At 42.4% G+C, this 24,320-nt stretch overlaps 1 protein-coding gene across 1 annotated transcript in view; it reads left to right on the top strand.

Annotated features, from left to right (window-relative positions):
• Positions 1-24,036, top strand: part of CLIC6 (chloride intracellular channel 6) — a gene marked incomplete at its 5' end in the record, with an annotated part of 33,117 nt that extends 9,081 nt beyond the window's left edge. Inside the window, 5 exons of the mRNA XM_082076398.1 lie at positions 18,865-18,974; positions 19,421-19,546; positions 20,708-20,814; positions 21,663-21,844; positions 23,256-24,036. Of these exons, the coding sequence (XP_081932524.1) occupies positions 18,865-18,974; positions 19,421-19,546; positions 20,708-20,814; positions 21,663-21,844; positions 23,256-23,417 (687 nt within the window). The 3' untranslated portion in view covers positions 23,418-24,036. The remainder of the gene's footprint in view (positions 1-18,864; positions 18,975-19,420; positions 19,547-20,707; positions 20,815-21,662; positions 21,845-23,255) is intronic.
• Positions 24,037-24,320: the final 284 nt, after the last annotated feature.

Here is a 24,320-nt window from a genome sequence, read left to right as displayed (position 1 = left end):
GTAAGTAAATGCCATGTGAAGGTTACATGATTATTTTCTTGCTCAGATAATAAAAAGTCACGCTGTGATAAACACTTGTATGCATTTCCATTTCCAGTATCTGATTATTTACTGATAAAAGCCTGAACAAGTCGAGTGACTCTGTTCCAGTTGCTTTCAGTAACACCCGCCTTGTCAGCTCTAGAGGAAAGTGTTTCAATTCCGTCATAAAAAATATTTAGCTTCTCAAAAGCAAACAGCAGCAGTTTGTACAGTCTGTCACCGACTCTGCTGTCAGTCAGAAGCTTTACCCGGCAGGGGGGGTCCCCTTCCCTGGGAGAGGGGACTCCCACCCTGGCCAGCTGCGGGATGTGCCATGCGCAGGGAGATGGGTGGTTGTTGTGAAGCCTCACAGACAGGCAGAGGTGCAAAGGGAATATTTCCCATTTTTTTTTTTTCCTCTCCACATGCATAAATTTCAGCATATATTTGAATATTAAAAGTAGACTAGGAATAGAATTGTTACAAAGTAAATTAAAGCAGGGCTAGAGTCACAAGTGCGTGCTCTTTCCCAGGTTATTCAGATGGCATAGTTACAAAGAAGTTAAACATTTACTCAGATTTCAGAAAAATTCTCGGTTTATGTCTTGGAGAATCATTGACATTTGCCTGGTAGCCATTTTTGAAATTGCTTTTAAAAGCTGTTACAGAACCTGAGCGTTTTTTTTTTTTTAATCTAATTTCTTTCCTTGATGGTTGCAGATGAAACTCAAAACAGGATTCAAATATACCCTAAAGACTTAAACATTTTGGGGTGTGTGCTGCCTACAGAAATGAACATGCTATTGATCCCCTTGGCAAAACCATCAGCCTCTTTTTGCCAGGAGCACCACAGGGGCAGGGGGATTCCTGGAGGATGGGACCTTAGGGACAGTCCTTGTTTTGAGGATTATCTGTTTTATAGCTGTAAATACTGGAGCTGATTGGTTCACAGTATGATTAATGCATTATATCTTTATTTAAAAACTGTATTTTAATTAGCAATACTGTGTTTCTTAGGGTTTCCTGAAGCTTGTGAATGGAAGCAAGGTGGTGGGGGGAGCAGGATGGATTGCCTAGAATTTAAATTTACACCAGGAAAGGAATAGAGTCCAGCCCCTTCTCTGTCAAGCTAATGAGTTTTTGCGTGTATTTGTGCCCAGTTTTTAACAGCTCTTTCAGGACACGTTATTGCAAGTTCCCACTGGAGCGGACAGGTTTTTTATGTAATATTTTACATGGTCATTTGAATTATGTTCTACTTAGACCAAAATATCACATTTGTTACAGGGGAAAAATACCACAAGGCAAATATTTTAATCTTTTACAGTCACCTCTTGATTTAAATGCCCAAATTTGCAAATTATTTTCTCAGTCACTTCACCAAACCTTCAATGACCTACTCCCTGAAGCTGGATAAAATAGCATATTTATTTAGGTATTTATTTATTTACTTATTTGTTTACAACACCAATCACAGACTTTTTATATGTGTGTATAGTTTTTGCATTTAGATTGAAACAGCACGGCTGTGTGTCACAGGTTAAGTATCATATGGTGAAGTGTAAAACAGGATGTGTCATTGAAATACCAGTTAATCTGTTTTTCCCAGACCTATAATGTGTTCAAGAATATAATGCTCTTTTGTTGAAGTAATTCCCTGTAGGAATTTAAAAAGGATATAAGATTTTTGTCTCCATGTAGAATGTTCAGCTGGCATCTTGCCATGTTATTAAATACGGATTAGAAATAGCATTGAGGTATTTAAACATAATTCTTGTAACAGGATAAATAGCTAATAGCATTTGGTTTGCTGCTTGTGTGCTTGTGACCTGGTAATGTTCCCATTAACACAAACACAGACGGCACGAACTCTGTAGGCAGAATTTACAGCAGAAGGAAATTCGTTTTTTGAATTAGTTGGTATAAGATTAGGCCGGTGATCTGTAACTGGGTGGCATTTCCCAGCTCTGGTGTTTAGTTAAAAGGCTCTCAGTTTTCTTAGACTACTGGTTGGTTTTTGAAAATAGTCTCGAATCTTAAAATTGAAGAGTGAATAAGGATTAGGGGGAGTGATCTTTTTGAGGGCTGTGTATTTTTATTAATTAGTTGGCATGTTTCTAGTGTAGTTAAAGTGGATGATGGCATTTCCTTCTCCTCACTTCAGAGGGGAGCAGAACGAGGGCACCTCTGCAGCCGTTCCCCTCTGCCTCTGTTTAAAACCTCTTCTGAATAAACTGCTTGACATTTTATTTTATTTTATTTTATTTTATTTTATTTTATTTTATTTTATTTTATTTTATTTTATTTTATTTTATTTTATTTTATTATTTTATTTACAAGCAATGGAGATTTTGTCATCTCTTGTTAAAATAAAACAGCTTCTGTTTTGGAGGGGTGGCAACGATTGCTTACATTGCATTGAAAAGTCACCGTCACTATATGTGTGTAATACACATATAATTAATTATCATCATCATTATCTTCATGTCCCAAAAAAGCAAACAAATAGTGATGACTGAAAGTATTGCTCTTTTGAGTGAGATGTAAAACAAGTATCATTCATACAACAGTTATTTGTGTAGAACAACATCCCTAAATTGGGCACGATTAATTTAAACCCTACTGAACTGTAGATGATGTTTTTCAGTCTTCACTAGCCATGTGATAATTCTCCTGTTTATTTTTACATTTAATTTTCCTTGCCTCTGTTCTCCCTGCTGTGCATAGTTCCTGGAAGCTTGCTTGTCCCTGTCTTCCAAGTAAGCCTTGTAAAATGAGAGATAAATAAGTAATAATGCATTGATAATTATGATAGGATAAAGTACTGTTTGTTGAAATAGTTTTTCAGGCTGTTCTAGGAAGAGAGTAAACTGTCTCAAAGGGTTACTGTATTCATGTGTTATTGCTGGGGGCTCGACATCTAACAAACAGCAGAAAGGATGTTTACTTTGCCTTAAAGCATTTAGTATCTGGCCAAGAGATGGCTGTGCATGATTGCTGCACCAAGACCTGGAGAAGGAAACCTGGGAAAATGCTGAATTTTGCCCAGCTCTTGCCCAGGGCTTGCTGGCCCCTGTCCCTTAGTGCCCGGCTGCACGATTTGGGGCACAGGAAGCACCGCAGGCCGGTTCCTGGGTGAGCAGCCCTGAGAAGCAGGAGCATGAGGTGAAGATCTCCTGTCCAAGCTGAAGCAGCCCCAGAGAAACCTCTTTCTGCTACACCTCAAATGCTGGTGCTGCCACAGGAGCATGAGATTTCCCTTTTACCTTCCACATAGCATGGGGTGAGAGAGATCTGCTTGTGCAAGGAGTCTCCTTCAGACAGCTGTGCTTATTAAGCCTTATTACTCAAAATATTTATGAATTATTTAAGCAACTTATTATTGAATTTGCAAAGGAGTGGATTACTGATTGCTTATTGCTTTTGCTTTATAACCACATGCTTATTGTGCTGTGGATGGCAGGTAGCTAGATGGAAGCATCCTCTGTGTTTAATTATTTGCTTTCCCATCATGAGAGGCACCAATGGTTTCACTCTGAAACCAGGCTCAGCACCAATCCAGGTTATGCTAAATACTACAGCTGCCACAATGGCTTTACTTGCAGACCTGCTATAGGTAGCTGTAAGATATCTGAGGAAATAGACCTGTAATTTGCATTTTTCCATTGTAATTTCATTTTATTTTAGCCATTTTTTTTAAAGCAGCTGTTGACTGCCTTTAATTGCTCTGTAGAGAGCCACAGCTATAGCTGTAAATACCTGTGACAGTGTTAAGGGCCTGGTCCAAGGCTAGCAACAGCAGCATATGTAAAATGGCAGAATTGGTTTATTTTTATTTTTTTTTGTAAGAATTCATACACACATAAGTTTAATCTTTAATCTCTTTAATGTGAATGAGATTGAATATTAGTAAAACTGCAGCCTCTGTAAATGTATTACAAGATGCTGCCCCTTTCAGTTTTCACCTGCACTCTCTTGTGTCAGAACTGGAAGGGCAGGGTGCAGGCAGACCCACTGCTCAGTGGACGTACTTGGCAGACTGTGATATCAAAATCAAAATTAAACTTGTATTGCATCCAAGTAACAAGAGAGTTTGAGTCTTTTGTTTCTCATTATTTAAAGAGTAACTGGACAAAGGTAGAAAGTTCATGGCTACAAAGTTGCTTCTTAATGAAGGAAAATTTCTTACTATGCATCAAAAGCATTTAATTACTTACTAGGTAATTAAGTTAATTTCAGCAATAATTAGTTACCCAGCAGATCATGAGTAAATAAATAATGCAGCGAAAGTTAGAATAAAGGAGGCTTTCTCTGCTCTGAAATGGCTGCTGGCATGTGGGGCAGGTAGAGAACTGAAACCAGAGGAAATTACAGCTTTAGACTTTTCCTTTCTGTCATCTGAGATGATTAGAATTTCCAGATGTATATAACCCCTTTAAGATGTGACCACTGTTCACTACATAAAAACAGGGTTGAGGGAAATATCCCATAAAGAAACTCCAAACACACTGTTAATCCCTCAACATGAATGGAGGACCAAGAACATTCAAAGAACCATTTCTAGCAAAGAGCCTTACTGAATATCTGATTTATGAAACCTAATGAAACAAAATATTCATAGCAAGTTAATGCAAATACTTCATGAAAGAAAGTATAGTATAATTTCAGAAACCTAAGAGAATGAGAAAAGTCTAAATAATGAAATTGTTAGAAGATGTTGTGAAATGCTAATAGGTGCCCAGTCCAGGAGACTTAAATCTTGCCCAAGCTTCAGATGTTAAAGTGTGAGGTAGCAAGGGTTTTGTTGTTTCTGCAGGTGGGAGCTCAGCCTGGACCCACATTCAGTGCCAGAAGAGCCCTGCTCCAGGACACAGCACATCTTTTATTACCAGTAATAATACCTAGATAACTGATAATTACATAACAACTAATGTACAGATGCATATTTAAAAACACATGTTAGGGAGTAGAAGGGTATTTCTAAATTGTCGTGCTGTTTGTAGGTAGACTCAGCCTTTATCCTACTCCTTGTAATCTGTGGTCACACAAAAACCACTTTAATGGTGTTCTGTGTTCAGTTGAAGCTGTGCAAATGAAAAGTTAATTCCTTTTATCGCTTTGCACTTACACTTGCTTCCTTTCATTCTCTTTCCTTTGGCATCTCTTTTTGGCCTAGCCTTGGCTAAAAGCCTTAATCTACACAGCATTTAATAAAAAGACTTCAAAAAATCATTTGGCATCCCCATTAATGGTCTAGATACAAGTTTTCTTCTTAAGTTAGAAGCAATTTGTTCTTTCTGTATTTGTACAGTACTTAATTTAGAGGACCTAGGTGATACTATAAAGGCCTACATTTCCCCGTGTCCACAAGGAAAAAAGGAAAGCTGGGCTAAGAAATCCTTCTGTCTGTGGATCCCAGCCACACCTTTTCCATAAGTCTGTCCTTGCATCAGTTTGGCAGCTGCTGTGTGCCCTGTAGCTCCACATCCTGACAGCACTATATGGTAGGACTCCTAAGAAATCATCTTAGTAGCCTGTTTTGTGGATGGGCATTAACAACTGATGGGTACAAACAACTGCTGATGGGTTTCAGCAGTTGAACTGGTTCTTTGTCAAGAGGACTGACTACCTACACGCTGTGCCCAGCAGCGGCCAGCCCCAAGCGCCCAGAGCAGCCTCCTGGTGTCTGGTCCAGGCACTCAGCGACTTAGACCTGTCTGAAAGTTACCACTCTTTGTCACCAACCTTTTGGTGACTCATAATCTTCCAGGTGTGCTCATCTTTGAATCAATATCCCGCCCTTTGATGGTATTGGTTTTACAGGTAGGAGACTTGCTCCCTGTCCATTGCTGCTGTTGTTCTGCTAAATGGCATTCTGGTACCATCTACACTTATACCTGGTTTTGATGATTATCCATGATCAGACCAGCTGGGGGCTGAGATACCTCCTGAGGTCTCCATTGGGCCTGAGCTGCTTGGGTGTGCTCACTGTGAGGGTGCACCAGCTGCAGCCATCCGGGGTTGCTTTTGGATCCTGTAGCTGTCTCAAGGCTTGTGTCCCATTGCAGCTGAGACTTTGTTGTCATTTGCCATTGCTGTGTGAGGCTGCTAGGCTGAGAAGAGTGAGGTTATTTTTCTGTTGCCATCCCTGGGATCCTTGCATTGCTCCTTATCTTCTGTAAGTTGAGCAGTTGCACTTGGCCAGTGCATGAATATTAGGCTGTATTAGCATGTGTCCATTCCTAGCTGTAAGCATGCATCAAATATACAGTGTCAGCATTTTGATTTCTAGTGATTTGCTCACGGCACTTTAAATAAAATGCCATTTTGTGCTAACTGCTCTCCTTTCCTTCCTTAGAAGAGGACAACTTCTGGCACCACTTGCATTTTTCTGTCTGGCTGATCTTAACACATTCATTGCTAATAGCATCCTATCCTGGCTGGCATCTGGCTGGAGCTCACTATCAAATATACCATATCCATAATCCATTGCCTTTTCCAAGGAGTCACGTAATTATTTTAGAGTGTAAACTCTGTTTGGGATAGCTGCTGCTGTTTAAGGAGCATTTCCCCTCCATCATGGCTCCACAGTTTGCTACATGTGTTGTAACCCCTTGGAGACTTTCAGTGGTATGGGATACAAAAGCATGGCACTTGCCGTCATCTTGTCCTTGGAGTGATGTCCATGCTCTAGGCAAAGAAACGATGGGTGGCAAGACACCTCCCAGCAGAGCATAGGTTCAAGTTCCTGCAGAAAGGGATTGAATCTCATCTTGAGACAAAATGGCTTTTTTTCCTCTTGTGCTGTCACGTGTGCACGTACACTTCGGTATATCTGTTAATCCTACTGGAAACCTAGTTCAAAACCACATTGTTGTGGTGGTTAAGAGCCCTTTTAAGTGTCAGCTAGAAACGTTCATGGCCAGTTTGTACCCATTTGTTTTTGTTGGAGCATCACCCCCAACTATCAGAGAAAAAATTATGCTTGCGCTGGGTAATCATATATTCCCTTTGTCTTTGCTTTGCAAGTCTGAACCAGAACACATTTTCCTGTCCTCTGTCACTAAATAGGTTCCTCGTTTTCATTGTCATCTTAGTAGCACTTGACTAAGTTTGATTTAATCTTTCATGAAGGTGAAGGACCAGATTTTTACAGAGACATCTTCAGGATCACCTACAGTGTCTTGTACTACTGTAGCTTGAGTGCTGCCCTGCCTTCATGGAAGTGCCAGATTTGTTGTAACCTAAGGCAACTTTGCCTTTTTCCTACAGCCCCATCAGACATTGGGTCAGACACACCGTGAATAACACACTCTGTTGTTTGTTGTTTTGTTTTGTTTTGTTTTGTTTTCAGCAGTTACCTCTAGCTGGTAAGTAGTCTCCAATGGTGGGATTCAGCTCACTTAAGTTAAATTAGATGCCTAAACTTTATAGGGCTATTTAGGGCTATACTCAGAGAGAGCAATGCTACCAGAGAGCACGTCATCCCCAGTGGGTGGGTATATGAGACAGGTAATATAGTGGAGTGGCTCTCTATATATCTGTCTCTGCTGACCAGAGACCTCTTTTTCTGGGTGACTCTTTGTGAGGTGACATCCAGCTTCAGTTTGTAACATAACAGTTTGTACCCATTTTTATCACCTTTACGTTATCCCAGCACGCGGGCTTGCCAGTTTGTGGGGTACTCGGTCTGTTCCAAAAAGCACTGGTGGTGCTGCCACTGTTCCTGTCTCCTGGGTTGTGGGCTCCATCTGCAGGTTTGTTTTTTGTCATCTGATATTTCTCCAGCATCTCTTAGGAACTCACTATTATGTTTTTGCTGAAATGCCAGACAGGACCTCTGAGGTTCCCTCCTGGACCGTTTTCACTTTTATGAGAGGGAGAACAAGAACAGGAAAGCTGACCTGCCTGGTGGTTTGAACCACTTCCAGCTACCTTGGTGCTCTAGAAGGCATGTGCTTTTTAGTTATTCTCATTCGGTTCTGTGCAGTGGGACTCTCTGCACTGCTGCCTCTCCCTGTAGCACACAGCATCCATTGACCCAGCTGGAGACAGCTCCGTGTTTTCATAACAAAATCAGTCTCTTCCCTCTGGGGTAGGTCATGGTCAAGCTGAGTGCACACAAATTGAGTTGTAGGTTCCTCCTCCACCTTTCTTTCATGCAGTTCTGCCTTCACCTGTATTCAGGTTTTGCACAGCATGCTGATCTGGGCACCTACGCTTTTTAACCCTTCCTCTTCTCAGAGCACCTTGATTTGCATCATTCTGATGTAAAGTCAATTGTCGCTTTGTTTTGTCATTTCTCCTCCCCTACTGAGGGCACAGGACTTACAATTGAAGTCTGCTTTATTCTGACAGCAAAAGTAAATCCACTTGATCGAACATAACTAGCTGCATTTCAGTTTGTCATTCAAGAGGATATTTAGAAGATAAAAAACTTAAAGGAACTGTCCTTCTATTTGCAGCTGATGAGCCAACTTGGTTGTTTAAAAGTTACAGGCTGATTGTGACTTGAAAGAGAGGAGAAAGGAGAGGAAGTGGAAGACATCCCAGGGCCCCAGGGTCTATGTCTCAGCTAACTGTCCAGATCACTAACTTTGCGTGCCCTGTAAGATCTATTGTGACATGTCAATATGGTTTAGTTTGGACATGTATCATGTGGATACTTTAAGTCTTGCATTAAATGATCTTTGTATTGAGACCATATCCAGAACCACCCAAACACATAGTCTGGAGGACTGTATAGAGTGAGAACTTGTCTATGCTATAGCTGAGGGCTGCAGCTATTATAGTCTTTGCAGCCCTAACTTGTTCCTTTTTATGTAGGGGATGGTGAGTGGAGAAGGGGAGCCCTCAATACAGGAAAGACATGGACCTGTTGGAGAGGGTCCAGAGGAGGCCACAAAAATGATCAGAGGGCTGGAACACCTCTCCTATGAAGACAGCCTGAGAGAATTAGGGTTGTTCAGCCTGTAGAAGCGAAGGCTCTGGGGACATCTTATTGCGACCTTTCAGTACTTAAAAGAGCCCTATAAGAAAGATGGGGACAGACTTTTTAGCAGGGCCTGTTGCAACAGGACAAGGGGGATGGTTTTAAACTAAAGGAAGGAGATTCAGGCCAGACATGAGGAAGAAATTTTTTACAGTGAGGGTGGTGAAACACTGGCACAGGTTGCCCAGAGAGGTGGTAGATGCCCCATCCCTGGAGACATTCCAGACCAGGCTGGACGTGGCTCTGAGCAACCTGATCTAGTTGAAGATGTCCCTGCTCATTGCAGGAGGTTGGACTACGTGACCTTTGTAGGTCCATTCTAGCCAAAACTATTCTATGATTCTATGACTGCTGCTCACGTGGGAAAGACCCATGCTTCCTACAGGGGTGGAGTTCACCATGGATGCTCTTCTGAATAAAGATTCAACTACTCAACTAATACAAGCTGTTTGTATTGGAAGGAAAGCACTCAAGAGTTGTCCCCAGTTGCATCTGAATCAGCAGAGGCAGGATTCCAGGGCTTTACAAGTGACATTGTAGGAGAGGACAGTGAAAGTCAAACCACCCCTTCATTCTTTAGAGAAAACATTAGTGTACTTGCTCCCTCCTTCCTCTACATGCTTTTTTGTCTTAGCACCTTAAAAGAGAAAGACACTATTTTTAGCAGAATGCTTGTAGTTACATTTACTGTTGCCTCCTTAACCTGAAACCTTAATTAGGGCTTTGGACAAAAAGTCTGTTACTGAACTTGCGTATTTGAAGTTGTAATCCTTTAAGTATGTTTGTTGTTCTCTGAACCCTATGATGCCATTCAAGATAAAAGATAGATGTTATTAATATTTCTAAACATAAAATAAGATACATTTCTTTTTAAACCAAAAATCCTTACGGCACATTTTTAATATCAAGGTGCTTATTTTGCTCTTAAGAATGAAAGGAGAAGCTGAAATTAATATTTTACTTGAAGAAGTGTCCAATTACTGTTTAACACAGCTTTCTCGTTGAACTTCACTATTCAGAATGTCACATACAGCAAGAGTCTACCCTGGCAAATACCAAAAATACAGTTTATGTGCAGGAATCTCAACTACTAGCCACATTTTAAAAATGAATATTTCTACTATTTGGCAGAGAAATTTAAAAGCAGGTAGAAACATCTGTTTTAGGTGCTGGATATTAGTGGATAAGCAGAGCTACATGACCATTTAAAAGTATTGGAATAACTATCTGCAAAATTTTTACTTTGCCCATTAAAGTGTATTTTAAATTACAGAGGCTTTATTGTAAAACTTAACCTGGAAGTGCAAGTTCAGCATCTGAAGCTCTCAAGAGTGCTGTTAGTAAAATGCAAGGCATCTTGCTGCAGACATGTCCCCGAGGCAGAACCTCTCATGATGAGTTGTGCTAATGTCTGTCACTGCTCACAGCTCCCAAAGCAGAAGTCAAGATTTCCATTTCAAGCCCAGTAGGTGGCATCAGAAGAGTTCTCTAAAATTCAGCATTTGGGTGTTTGTGCCCTAGCCCTATGCCACAGAATGAACACGGTGCTTAGATAGAGAAAATTTCAGGTAATCTGTCTCTTTCTTGCGAAAAGCTTTGGTCTGAACATGATCTGACCCAAATGACATGCCTATGGTGCTTCTGAGCCTAGCACAGATTATCGGATGTTATTAAGTGCATTATAGCTGCTTTCAGCTAACCACAATGACTTGTAACTATTTTTATTCCATTCATAATAAAAATAATATTGCCAATTTTGCTTTGTTTTTCAGTGTTGTGATACTATCGGATTCTGCTTGAACACTGTAGCGGGTGTCAAGAATGTAAAATGCACTTTGTATCCTTGAAGAGTAGATGGTACTATTTTGAAATTAAAACAGTGTATCTGTCACAGCACACTAACAGAACATGTTTATGTCTAGAAAATAGATATTTTCTAGTGTAGCAAGCTATGCTGCAGTCAAACTCTTGTGCCTCTCAGAACCTATTGCTGGGGCTGAAGGATGTCTTTGCTCTGGTGGGAGTGTGGGAGTGCGGGAGTGCAGCCATTCCACTTCCCTCTGTCTTTCTGTCTGTCATCTTAAAAAACACTTCAAAAAAAAATGTCTTGGGCACTTCACGGCAAACCAGAGGGCAGTGAGATTTCCTCTGAGGGGTCAGGAGGAGAGGGCAGGCACAGGGAGGTCTCCTTCCCTTTTCTCCCTGGCCATCCTGCAGTCCCATTCAATGGCTGTGGGCAGCGGTGCAGCGGGGCAGGAGGGAGAGCTGTCTGCCAAACAGGGGCTTTCCTTCCCCTGATGGTACCTGTGTGGAGCCGGTGGTAGCTCATATCAGTAACTCATATCAGCTACTGCCATCAGGCTGGTGCTGCAGGGCTTAGTTAAGGGCCAGAGTTGGTGCTAGGAATGCAGCGGGCTTGGTTAAATCCATGCCAGTGCAGAACAAATGAGTCTGTAGAAGGAATTAAAGCAAAATAACTGTTGGTCTTGAAAGCTGCACCCAACCTTAAAGTTCCTTCCCACAGGTGGCCCAAGCTTGTGAACTCCTTGTAGTTTTCCAGGCAGTAGTTTTGAGATGGTTGCTGTGGTTCCTGTTCTTTGACAGGAGATCAAATGCATTGTGAAAAAGGAGAGGGGAGCTCTTGGTGTGGTATGAGAAGGAAGAGCACACAAAAATACCTGATAGCTGAGGATTGAATAAGGAAAGTCCCAGTTGAGCCTGAGACAGCTAGCTTAGCAGAACAGGCAGGGGCAGATCCATGGTGCCAGTCCCAGCTGGGTGGTTCGTTGTCCCCAGGTAGGCAGTGGTTCTGCTCCATTTGCTGGATAAAGCTGCCTCTTAGCCAGCATAAATATGGGAAAGGAGGTAACTTAGCTCCCTTGTGTCAAAGAAAGGAAATGGAATTGGATTTCAGCTTTTGGATTAAAAAAAAAGAAAGTTACGTTCCTTGTTCTCCTTTTTATTGTAGCTTCAAAGGGATCATATAATTATATGAAAACAAATAGAAAGTCTTCTCTGCTCCTTCTGAACTGTTTCTTCCATGCTTAACCATCAAAAGGAAACAAAAATTCCAGGAAAAACAAATTCCACTCATCACGATTTTGAAGGCACAGAACATCTGAGGTCAATAGAAGAACCTTCAAAAAACTGGTTCCTGAAATGTTTGGACAGAAATGGCTACAAAACAAGTTCTTAAAACAGCTCCAGGGGCAGAGCAATTCCAGCTCAGGGAGGCCTCAAACTACTGGCTTAAAAATGACATACAATGTGTGACTCCTGGGTAAAGTCATTATAATAATCCTCTTGCTATGGATGAGGACGTGGACACAAGCGACCTCTTCAAGGCTGCTCAGAAAAGCAGAACTGCTGAATCAAGGTGGCAGCAGCAACTCCAGAAACTGAACATAGGTCTTTTGGGACCCTCTAATATCTTGTGTACAAGCTTTTGCTGCCTATTGAGATTAGCTTGAGGCACGATGTTGCTCCTACCTGTGAGTTTAAGCAGTGGTGGAAAGAAGAATGTGGAGAGCTTTTCCCTTTCCCTTGAGTAAGACCCAGAATAAAAAGGAAAAGAAAAGACCAAAGAGAGTATGGAACAGTGAAAAATGAATGAAAATAGGGAGTGCAGGCTAATAATCCCATTAAGTAATGGCACATGATTGCAGAGAGCTGTAATAAGTTGATACAATATGTGATCACTGCCTAGGGTTCTGAAGGCTCTGAATAAAAGCTTCTATTCACGGCCTGAAATTTTTCTCCTCTGCAGCAACCACTGTAATAATTGTTTGATTAATGAACTCATTAAATCCCAATATTACTAGAAAAAGCATATTGACCTCCTGACTAATCACAATTAAAATGTAAATGCCACTTATTCAAGACGCTGGTTAGCCATCTATTTAGGCAGCAGCAGATCATAAAAAACAGCTTTGTGTTTTGGGGATTTGGCCCACTTCACCCACAAAATCTGAATAGGAGAATGTCACAGCAGTTACAAGTAGAGGCCAGCTTGCAGTATTACCTACAATTACAGCAGCATTTGCCTGGTTATTAAGATGATGACCAGTTTGGAAACACAATCCTCCATTGAATCAGCAGCCAGAGACTCCCACTGACTTCACCAGAGTTAAGATTTCACCCTGGATCATCACTAAGCACAACAGCGAGGAAGTGTAATTGAATTCTGCACATGTACCAAGCGCAGCTCAATGTTACACGTTCTTGAGTGGTGCTGCAGAGAAATACACAGGGGGCTTTGCACCCAGGCTGCAATGCCCCCAGTTGTGCTATCTTCTGTGGGTGTTAATATGAGAACAGGCAGCTCTTTTCTGGTTCTGTCAGTGCTGTATCGTGTCCCTGCAAGGTAAGATGTTGACACACAGTCTCACTTCTGTAAAAAGGCCATCCTTGCTTTGTTGGAAGGTACATTATCATATGATGATGGCATAGTTCAGCTACTGTCGTGTTGCTTGATACACAGCTATAAAGCTATTTCAGTGTCCCAGCTCATGATTTTTCAGTGGCTTATGTCATTATGACAAGCACTCTGTTTGGAAACTTGAACGAACACCTTGGACATGTGTCACTGATGCTTTTACGTCCAGTAGGAAATGTAGCTCCCCGGATTAGACAACTGAGTTAGGAGAACAGAGATATCTCTTGTAAGCCAAAATGCAACTTGGTGTATCTGAAGGCATTTTAGCTAGCTGTATTCACCCTGTTCTCTGCAGCAGGCCAAAATAAACACATTCTGGGCTTTCAGCGAAGGTTATAGGATGCTGTAGCATCTTGGAGTTGTCAGGTCAAACTGTGTCAAGGTCTGAATCAGATTTGGTGTCCAAGGTCTTGTCGTCACTTCAGACTGCTGGTCACTGTAATGGTAAGGAAAGATTTAATCACTGCTTGTGCTATTGTGTGGGCTGCTGTAATTTGCCTCCAGCCCTGCATAACTGAAGGAAACCTGGATGTATCCACCACTAGCCCTAGTGTAGCAAGTCTAGAGATTAGTCCTCCCTTCACCTCTCACCCAGAGCTCAAGCCCTTTGGGAATAATTAGCTTTCAGCTTCCTAAAGCTCGATGTGGCTCACCACCTTCCCAGTTGTCCCTACCTGAATGGCTGCTGCCTCCTTTACCATACGACCTCAGCAGCCAAGGCTTTTGAGTGAGTAACTCCCGAGGATTTGCCTGTTCTCAGTCCAGGCACAGCAACCCTAGAGGACATGGCTCCTTGTGCTGGTTTGACTGAAAATGAGTTAATTTTCCTTCATGCAGTTACAAAACTTTCTTTCTCGTAGCTAGTATGGTTGTTCTTTGAATTTAGTTTGACAACAAGAAGATAACACCCCAGGACAGAGTTAATGTTTTTAGTTGCTCTGGTCTGGGAGCCAAGGATGGTTCTGAGCACTCTGTCCACTGGTGTGAGGTGGCTAGTAAGGGGGGTATAGATGGGGCAGAGCTTGACTGACATCCAGACTGATCAATAAGAGTATTCAATTCCATTAATGTCATGCTTCATATTTGAGGAGAGTCAGGATCTTCCAGCTAGTTTCAGTTAGAGACATGATGGAGACCTGTTCGGGAGAGTTCTGTACAGGTCTTTATTTATTTCAGCCTTTTTCCATCTTGCCATTTTGCCTTTCTACCTTTTTCTCTCTTTTATATCCCCGGGATCAGCTGTTCGGGACCTCGTGCTGCTGCCTGGGACTGGCTGCAGACAGAGTTTGTGAGAAAGTGAATTGAGTATCTTTTATTTTACATTCTATTTCTATTATATATATATTTAGTAGTAGTGTATTAGTATTTTGGGTTTTTTTTATTAAACTGTGTTTCTTTCAATCCAAGTTTCTCCCTTCCCTTTTGATTCTCTTTGGGGGGAGATGGGGGTGGGGGGGGAGTGAGCGAGCAGCTATCATGGTTATATTGCTAGCTCGGGTTAAATCATGACACCCCGTCTTAGACATTGGGTGTACTACAAAGCCTTAGAGTAGATTTATGTTAGTAAAGTGCACCAATGATTTCACAAGGAATCTGCTTAGATTTCCTCCATAGCATGTGAGAAGGATCATGGCCACAGGGAAACATCCTAGTTCCTGGGAATTTATTTTCTGCTGTAAAGCCAAATGCTTTCCATAACCACCAGAAACAGCAAAGCTGGGCAAACACCACAGCACTTCACTAGAGACTGTGGTACCTGTATAGCACAGAACACAGTGATACACTACTAATGCCCCTTGTAGGCAGCAAGGGAAGGGAGACAGCACAGTATGTGAAGGTCAGAAGTCTTTTGGACCTCATTGGTGTGTTTAACACTGTCAGTACTAGCCCACAGAAGTAGTCCAAAAGAGTCAAGCAAACAATCATATCAATGGTTAGAGTTGGCAGAGCATTGTTGTAATCAGTGATACTTAATCCCCTGTTTTATTCAGTTCCTCAGTGTTCAATTGTTTTTTTTTGTGTGGTTTTGTTTGTTTTGTTTTGTGTTGTTTTTTGTTTTTTGTTTTTTTTTTTTTTTTTGTGATAGGTTGCTAGCAGTAGTGCTCCTCCCAAGTAAGTATGGACGTTAAAAAGTTTGCACTTAGAAACAGGACAGGAGGTTGCTTCTGTAACATCTCCAGGGCTGCCAGTCCCTCACCTTCCTGGCTGCCTGTTTGTCATTCCAGTTGAGGACAAATCTGGACCTGGTGCCTGCTTCATGCCTGTGTTTGTCACAGTAACATAATTGTCCTGACCTGGATCTGTGACTCTACCTATGGATGTTTACCCAGAAGAGCAGGCTGGGGCTGCTGCCTCTGGCTCCCTGAAATTTACTGTCACCGAGGTGATGTGGGACACAACAAGGCAACAACCACCTTTCCTTAGCTCCAGCAGTAAAAGTTAGAGGGAGCCAAAATGTCAGTATTTAATGGCCACCGGAAGATAGTAATTTATCAGGAAAAGTTCACGCTGCTGTCACTCTTGATCACATACATCTTCTTGACCACAGGGCTAACTGCCAAGTTCTCTGAATGCTACATGAACCCTGATGAGAGAACTAATTTCTTCCTATCAAAGGCTGAATAAAAATATCAAATCGGTTATAGGAGCTGTTTTTTTCTGGACACCGGTTCTTTCTTTCCCCAGACCACAGCAATCTGTTACCGTAAAATTATTTCTTCACTGATATAGGCTGATGGTTTAAATTCCTCTGTAAGAAACTGTTTAAGACACCAAAGTGTTGTTCCACAAGCAGGGTCCGGTACTTGGTGTGCAATGAGCCAATCTTATACACAGGGCTGAGATATTTGTTTATTTCATATCTATGTAGAGGTGGGTGCTAGGTGGTAACTCCACAAAGCTAGCACCCCTCAGTTTCCAAAACTTAGGTTATTTATACATTTGTTTGTATTGAACCCCTCTTTTCTATTAAATATGCATTGCTGCATAAGTGTTAATTGTCTAAGAGTAATCTTGTTTTCACTTAAAGATACAGCGTCTTAAAAATTAATTGAGCATGTTCAGTGTGGTAGGGGTCTTCTTTGGGTGGTGAGTGACTTCCAGAGTAGAGGTGTGGTCTTCATATTGTAATTAGCTAGTTCACTTTCAGGACATCAATTAGTGGAACTTCAATGACTTTCCAAGTTAGTTTAGATAAGGATGCTATATATTCAAGGTTCTATGCCTGTTATTTTAAATCCTTTTGATCTTCTACTCCTCATTATAGATATCCTCTTACTCATTATCTTCAGTATATTTCTTGTTAGAGTAAATAACATCACCTTAACTTCTAACAATTAATCATCAAAAGCACATGTTTGCACCAGGTTGGGCTGCTGTCTCCTCAGTGTCCTGCTCGAGGGGTTTGTTTACCTGAGAGCCCATCTGGATGAACAGCTGGCTGCTGGCAGCACAGCTGGTGTGAGGGCAGTGGTCTGGGACACGGCTGTGGCAGAGAGTGAGGGGTGGCTGGAAAGGACCCGTCAGGAGCCAGCCCATCGCCAGACGTACCTGCCCACCTCCTCCAGACTCGGCACCTCTGAAACAACATCCCCTGAGTGCTGCTGCTCCCCTCAGAGCAGCCTGGCACTGGGAGAGCCTGGGGTACCCACTGCTAGCACTGAGGGGTCACAGTAACACCCTTTTTTCTTTGTGGGCGTGGGTAAAACGTGACATAAGAGGCAGGTTGAAACAAAATGGTGGTGTCATCTATTTAGCTCTATTTTAAGCATATGCTAGCAGCATTTGTAGTTTTGTTCTTATGAAATACACAGTAAAGTTCTGTCTTCCTGTTGCTGCAAACTGTACAGTGCTGGAAAGCAGTGCTGTGAGTAGGAGGAAAAATACAATAGTAGCTTTTGACCAGCTTTCATTTTTGCCACCTACAAAACAAGACTTTTCTAACAGCGGTGCAGCTGTTTTAGAATTTCTAAAAGTTTTCGTCCCCTGGCAATGCTTAAGACAATAGGCTATTCTGGTTTTCGTTACCAAGAAAGCCAGTGGTTGTTGCTGTAGCAGAGTCAGAAAGCAGCAGAGAGTTATCAGAGGAGAATCCTTTGGATTTATATGGAGAATAAGATAACCTATCAAACTGTGGGAGTGTCCCTCCTAATGCATCGCTCGAGCTCCGTGGCAGAAACCTTCCAGACGAGGTGCTCATTTCCAGACATAGAGCTCTTTGTGAAGGTGAGCATTGTAAAGGAATCCAATGAAAATGTTTGGTCATGGAGAACTTTTTCCTATATTTGAGATTCATTTGATAGCATTGAGGAAAGTGGAAGAGCAAGCAGAACTGGTTTAATTAATGTGTATTGTCTGCAAGTTCTGCAAACCTTAATGAACTAACCTATTAACTAAGTAAATGATACACATGTTTTTTTTACCTCGGTGGCCTTACGTTGAATCATAAGCTTCAAAACTGCACTTCAGGAGAATCATATGAAGGGCTTCAAAATTGGACCTCTGCTCTCTTCCAACAATGTCATATGAAGCCTAACTTAATCTATACCAACTATACAAGACTTTGCCTCATTTTAACAAAGCCTTTTAACAAAACGCAATACAAACTACATGAGAGCAACACTTCTGTGGCCACACATATGGTGAGTTGCACCTTTTGTGCTTTACAGTAACACCTGGTGATTTGTTTAGCCAAAAACAAAAGACCATCATTACAGGGGTACACAGGAAGAGAGGTTATGTGACTTGATACAGCCACACGTAAGTCTTACAAGTAGGAGCCCTGGGTCCATAACGAGGAGGGATTAACCAGGGAGACATGACACTTGTGCTTCCTTAGTCCTCAGTTCAGCAAAGCACAGAGACGGGCAGGTTCAGCTGGAGTAAGGCTATTGCCAAACTTCCTTCCTTCTCTGGGGCCTCTACAGTTGTCTACATTTAAACTCTTAATTATTTGATTAATTCTGTTTATTCCCTTAAGTGCTTTAGATGTTACATCTCAATTTATGCTAGTAAATCTTTCTCTGCTTGTTTCCTGTGATCATAAACTGATTTAAACTTGTTTTAATCTTGCAGTGACTTAGGTAGATCATAATTCACATAAACAAATGAGGTGCAGACAATTTCCTTTGGAATGACTGGTGTAATTTCAAGTTTATTTTCTAACTTATGGCAATGTTCATTATGCATTTTAATGAAAAACTATGTCTCCAAGATGATGGAGTTCTTTATCATAGGTATGTGCATGTTTGGAAAATGATATAAAGAAACCTTGCATGAAAATATGTATTAGTAGAGATGAGTAACATGCTACATGTACTCATAGCAGATCTGGGATTTCTGCTTGCCTACTGCATCTACTATTAAGTTTGCTGTTGTCACAGAAGTATGTATACCTTTTTTTTTTTTTCAATTGTAGGCTGGCAGTGATGGGGAAAGTATTGGAAATTGCCCATTCTCTCAGCGTCTCTTTATGATTCTGTGGCTAAAAGGTGTCATATTTAATGTCACAACCGTGGATTTGAAAAGGTGAGATTGTAACCAGAGTTCTTATTTTCAGGACAACTTTTCCAAAATGGTGATTTGAAAGGGGGACTCTCTTCTGATAGATTGGAAGTGCACACTGTGGCTTGGCATCACGCTAATAGTTTGGGTGCCTGATTCCTCTTTAGGGTTCACTAGTATAAAGTGGATTAACTCCTTTGAAGCAGTTGAGATTTTCGTCTGTTTTGCAGTAGGTCTCTGGAACATGAGACAGAAGGTTTTGGGTTTTTTTTAAGCATTTCAGAGCACATTCAGATACAGGCTAGTAAATTCTCACACCACCAGAGTGAGGCAGCTGACTAAGTTTTATTTTGTAAGAATGACATAGAGAAGCCTGGTAGCTTAAAGGTGAAACAATTTGTTGCAATTAAGAGTAGAAATTGGAAGAGTGGTTCCTGTTGTGATTAACCCCATCTCTTTCCTCCCATCAGAAAGCCTGCTGACCTGCAGAACCTCGCTCCAGGAACAAACCCCCCCTTCATGACATTTGATGGTGAAGTGAAAACCGATGTCAATAAGATCGAGGAGTTCTTGGAAGAAAAGCTAGCGCCGCCCCGGTACTGTATTCCTGGCCACTTTTGGCCCCTCACAGCCATGATGGGGGTCAGTGACCAAACCCATTCAGTTTTGGCAGCTCAGGCCCTTGATGAGCTGTGTGGGTTATAATTGCGTGCAGGAGGCTCAAGGTGGGAGGGGATGGTCTGGCTCTGGTGGGGAACTGGAAGGGGTAACACTGACTGGAGTAAAACATGCTGAAGCCTGGCACTGTGCAGAGGGTGCCTCTGGGGTGTCCCCGAGACCCTGGCTGCCCTCCTCCCCCTGCCCCCACCTCTGCCCCAAGTTTTTGGCTGTGCCTCTGTGACCATTCCAGAGGCACGAAATCCACCTCCCTGCAGCAAGTATGTGCAGAAACCTGCGCGCCACTGCAGGAACCTGACCTCTCTTCCTCCACTTGTTTTTGCTGGACATTTCCATCTTCACACCATACAAATAGCTACACTTGCTGGGAGCAGGTAGCCAGAGGAGGAGGGCAGTGGCAGGTGTGCTGGGGCTTATTTTGAGTGGCCAGGTGAGCCCAGTGTTAGCACACAGCAGCGTCTGGGTTTCAGACTTGTCCTTCCCCACCCCAGCAGTTGTTCCCACTTCTCCCCGCTGCCCCACCATCAGCAGCATCATGTCCCCCACCCACTCACCTTCTCTCCCCCAGGACAGCAGCCGCTCTACACACCGCTGCCCTTCTCAAGCAGCCAAACCTGACTTAAACTGGGCAAGCAGCTGCTCCCCTCCACTTGTCCTTTCCTACCTGCCTTCTGAGCTTGCTCATGCAGGAGCAGGCCAGGCGAGGAGACTGGGAGGACCAGCAGCTATTGGGAGTAGGGACTTACCCTCTGTGTCTCCTCATGGCAGTAGCCACATTCCAGCAGCCTCACCTTCAGTGGAGGAGGCCTGGGAGGGACACTGGGCTGTCTGGGCATTATTTGCAGTGATAACAGGAGTTTCCCATCTCCCTCAGGAAAAGGAGGTGAGGCACAATGTTCAATAACAGTTTAAATTCGCACTTGTTAAGTGATTATTAGTTTAGGATGGTTCCTTCTGAGAGTCCTGTGTGGCTGTATGTTGTGATGCTACAGTGTAAATAATATATATTAAATAATTAGGAGAGTTGAAAATAAAGGCTAGTCATATGACTTCTTTTTTTTTTTCTTTTAACTCCTCAGGTATCCCAAACTTGCACCAAATCACCCTGAGTCTAACTCTGCAGGAAATGACGTGTTTGCAAAATTCTCTGCGTTCATAAAGAACCCAAGAAAAGATGCTAATGAAAGTATGTGCTTCAGTCCTTTTGTCAGCCTGGTAGTTACTGGAAGAAATTATAGCTGTACAGTTCTAGCACACCATGTTGGAAATATCTCATTTACAGCTCAGGTTAAACAGTCATTTTCCAGAGCATAAAGGCTGTGGAAATCTGTGCCTACTCACTCTTTTATTTGGGGATTTCCAAAGTTATTTTATGGAGATACTGCTGTCAGCATGGGTGCACCAGCTCCAGCTCCTCCTCGTTTCTTCAGCTCTCGAATCCCTAACCCTGCACCTTCCCCACAGCTCTGCTACAAGCACAGCCCACTTGAACTGACATCTTACCTTTCTACTCCATTTGTGCAAATAATGAGGTCCCTAGCCCCATGACACTTCTCTCTAGAGCAGGACCCTTGCTACTACCATGCATTAACTCACCTCCATCCTCCAGCTCTCAGCCCTGTTTCCCTTGCTCTTCTTTTCTCCCCTCTCCACAGTGGCAGGTGGTCACCACCAGCCCACAAGACCCCCAGCCAAGCCTTGCCAGCCCCTCCCTCCCCTGACCCCACTCTTGTGTGCTCAGCCACTCTGCTGAAAGGCCACTTTGCAAAAGCCCACCCTGCAGAGATGTTTGAAGAGCCGTTTCTGGTAACACAGCCCCAGCCTGGTTTTTCTCAGAACCCCCTTTAGCTACTTACAGCTCTTATCCCAGCATTAAGTTTTAAGCTTAGGATAAAGGAATTGCGGGAGTTGGCATGACTGGGTGTCTGTGAGCTGGGTTGGTGCCAGGAGACAGGATGCAGGAGTTGCCTTTCTGCTTGGTGTCAGAGGGACCTTGGTACGGGCTCGAATGAGCTTTTTATTGTCTTAACCTAGATTTGGAAAAATCTTTGCTTAAAGCCCTGAGGAAGCTGGACAACTACTTAAATAGCCCTTTGCCTGATGAAATTGATGCTTACAGCACTGAGGAGATCACTGTTTCCAGCCGGAAATTCCTGGATGGAGATGAGCTCACCTTAGCGGATTGCAACCTCCTACCAAAGCTCCATATAATCAAGGTTTGCATTTGCTTTTTAGCTTCGTGAAGAGAAGGGGGACACAGAAGCTTAAGTCCTTTTCTAAAAGGCAGAGGAATCTTTCGTCTATTGTGAGGCCACACAGTAGCTGTGTAGGGATACCAAATGCTAATGCACAAGGCCATTTCATTATAGCACAGCTAGGCAGATCCTCAGACTGATGGCTCTGAGTTAGAATATCTGATTTCATATCCAGACTGTGACTGCGCTTGCTAAGCCTCTCACAAGTGTTAAATGAGTGCTATATTCAGTGCTGTTGAGAAGTGTTTTGATTTGCATTTCGTGTGCAAAGTGCCTTGGACGAATAAGATGAAATTATTTTGTCCGTGCTAATTCAAGAAGCCAGCAAAAGCTGAAATTTTGCAAATGTCTTTTGTTTCTTTAACGCAAAACTCTTGCTTTGCTTGAATATCACCACTAGTGCAAATAATGCTGGCAGGGTGGCCACCACCCACTGCCTTCCAGCCAAGGCTCCCAGCCTCTTCGTGCAGGGCTATGTAGCATCCACACACACCTAGCAGTCATGGAGACCAAGGTGTCTGGGTGTTGTCACAGCTTGTCCCTGGGCTACTCCAGAGCCAACTAAGCTCAGGAAGATAAACAGCCACATAGGAAATTAATCTGGTTTTCATACAAACAAGGCCACTTCAGAAAGGTTCCTTTTTAACTACTATTATGTCAGAGGAAGAGTGGACTGAATTGCTTTCTGTCTCCTGCTCGAGTTAAAACTTTCCCCAAAGACATCCCAGTTGAACCTATTCCAGAGAAAGCAGCAAGGGACTGAGCCCTTTCCCACATCCACACAAAGCCCAGGCCCAGCAAAGCCCAAGAGGCAGCAGGGGTCAGCAGAGCCAATATGGGGAGAATCACCTTATGTCAGGTGAATGTCTGAAGGATGATGGAGGATGAACATCACACCATCCTTGCTGGCCAACAGGGAGGGATTAAGTATTGGCCAATAGTTGTTTTCCCTAGCCATTTAAAATTGAGTATTTTAATTCAAGTTTTTCCTTTCTATTTCAGTGTAAGTATCCAAGCGTGGGGCAGTTTATTACTGTAAGATTACTCTATTAGTTCTGGTTTATGCTAGCTCCTTTTCTGTTTTAAGCTGCATCTCTTCCAGGTGTGGTCTACTGGTCCACATAGCTCTGCATAGCTCTAGCAGAATGTTTATACCAAATAAATCCTTTTAAGCAAGTTAGTTTGTTAGCTAGCTTTCTTCATCCCATGTCTTGTCTTTGTTTTTGTCTTTCCTTATTTCCCCCTGCGTTGCATATAACACCACACTTACACATTCAAAATTAAAAATGTACATAAAGAGTAGATTTGAGGTTTTGTTTGTTTTCCAGATCATGTGTGTAAAGATATTTTTCTTTTTTTCTTTTAATAAAAGGTTGTTGCAAAAAAATATCGAAATTTTGATTTTCCACCTGAAATGACAGGGATTTCAAGATACTTGAACAATGCCTATGCAAGAGATGAATTTACAAACACTTGTCCTGCTGATCAAGAAATTGAGTATGCATATTTGGATGTTGCAAAGAGAATGAAGTAAACAGAAGATGCCTCCATTCTGTACTGCTTCTGAGCTTTAGATGGGCACCAGCCAAGATGAAAAATAAAAAGCCAGCATATCTTCTGCAGTGTAATTTTAAGTTCTGCTATTGGCCAATCCTTCTTTTATAATGATTGTATAACATTATTTGCTCATTTTTGAATTATATACGTATATGTTTCTTTGTCTGTACAGGTGTATGCACATGCAAATGTGTGTTGTGCATTGCAAGTTAAGGCATCAGTCACTATTAAAGCACTTGAAGTTAAGGAAACAGTGTGGGCCACACAAATACAGCAATATTACAGACCAGGGACTTAGGCTAAACTGGTGAATATTGAGAAGAAATAGCCCTGTTTCTAAGACACATTTAACCTGTAATTGTTGCTGCCTCTGATCTCTGTTTCATAGTTGTTGCCAAACTTCACAGTTACCAGGAGAGTTTCTGTTTGCTTCTCTGCAAGCCTCAGAAGGCCACAAGCCAACAGCTGCTGCCCATGCAGCACCCTGCTTAACCTGGGAGAGAGGCCAGCCTGTAGGTGGGACCAGTCCTGATGTCCCAGAAGCCATCTCCTCTGTGCTAGAGACCTGCAGGGCAGGTCAACAAAGAACAACTCCTTTTCACACTGTGTGAGTCTTCTTTGGTGTTAAAAATAAAGAAGTAAATAAATAATCCTGCCTTCTCCTCTCTCGGGGCTGCGTAACCCATCAAACTTCCCTCCTGGTGCTTCCAAAGAGAGGAATACAGACTGTCACTGGCCTATGGACTATCTGATAATAGATATTCAACAAGGGAGGAGAGAGAGACTTGATTGGCACTGTAGACAGAAATGGGTCAACATCTGTCCCCAGCTACTGATGTAGGATTTTTCTTTGACAACCTTCTGTGACTCTCATTTGGTT

Source organism: Streptopelia decaocto (assembly GCF_964273445.1).
Source record: "Streptopelia decaocto genome assembly, chromosome: 1".
Classification (NCBI taxonomy): Eukaryota; Metazoa; Chordata; class Aves; order Columbiformes; family Columbidae; genus Streptopelia; species Streptopelia decaocto.
This window is presented reverse-complemented; position numbering and strand designations above follow the sequence as displayed.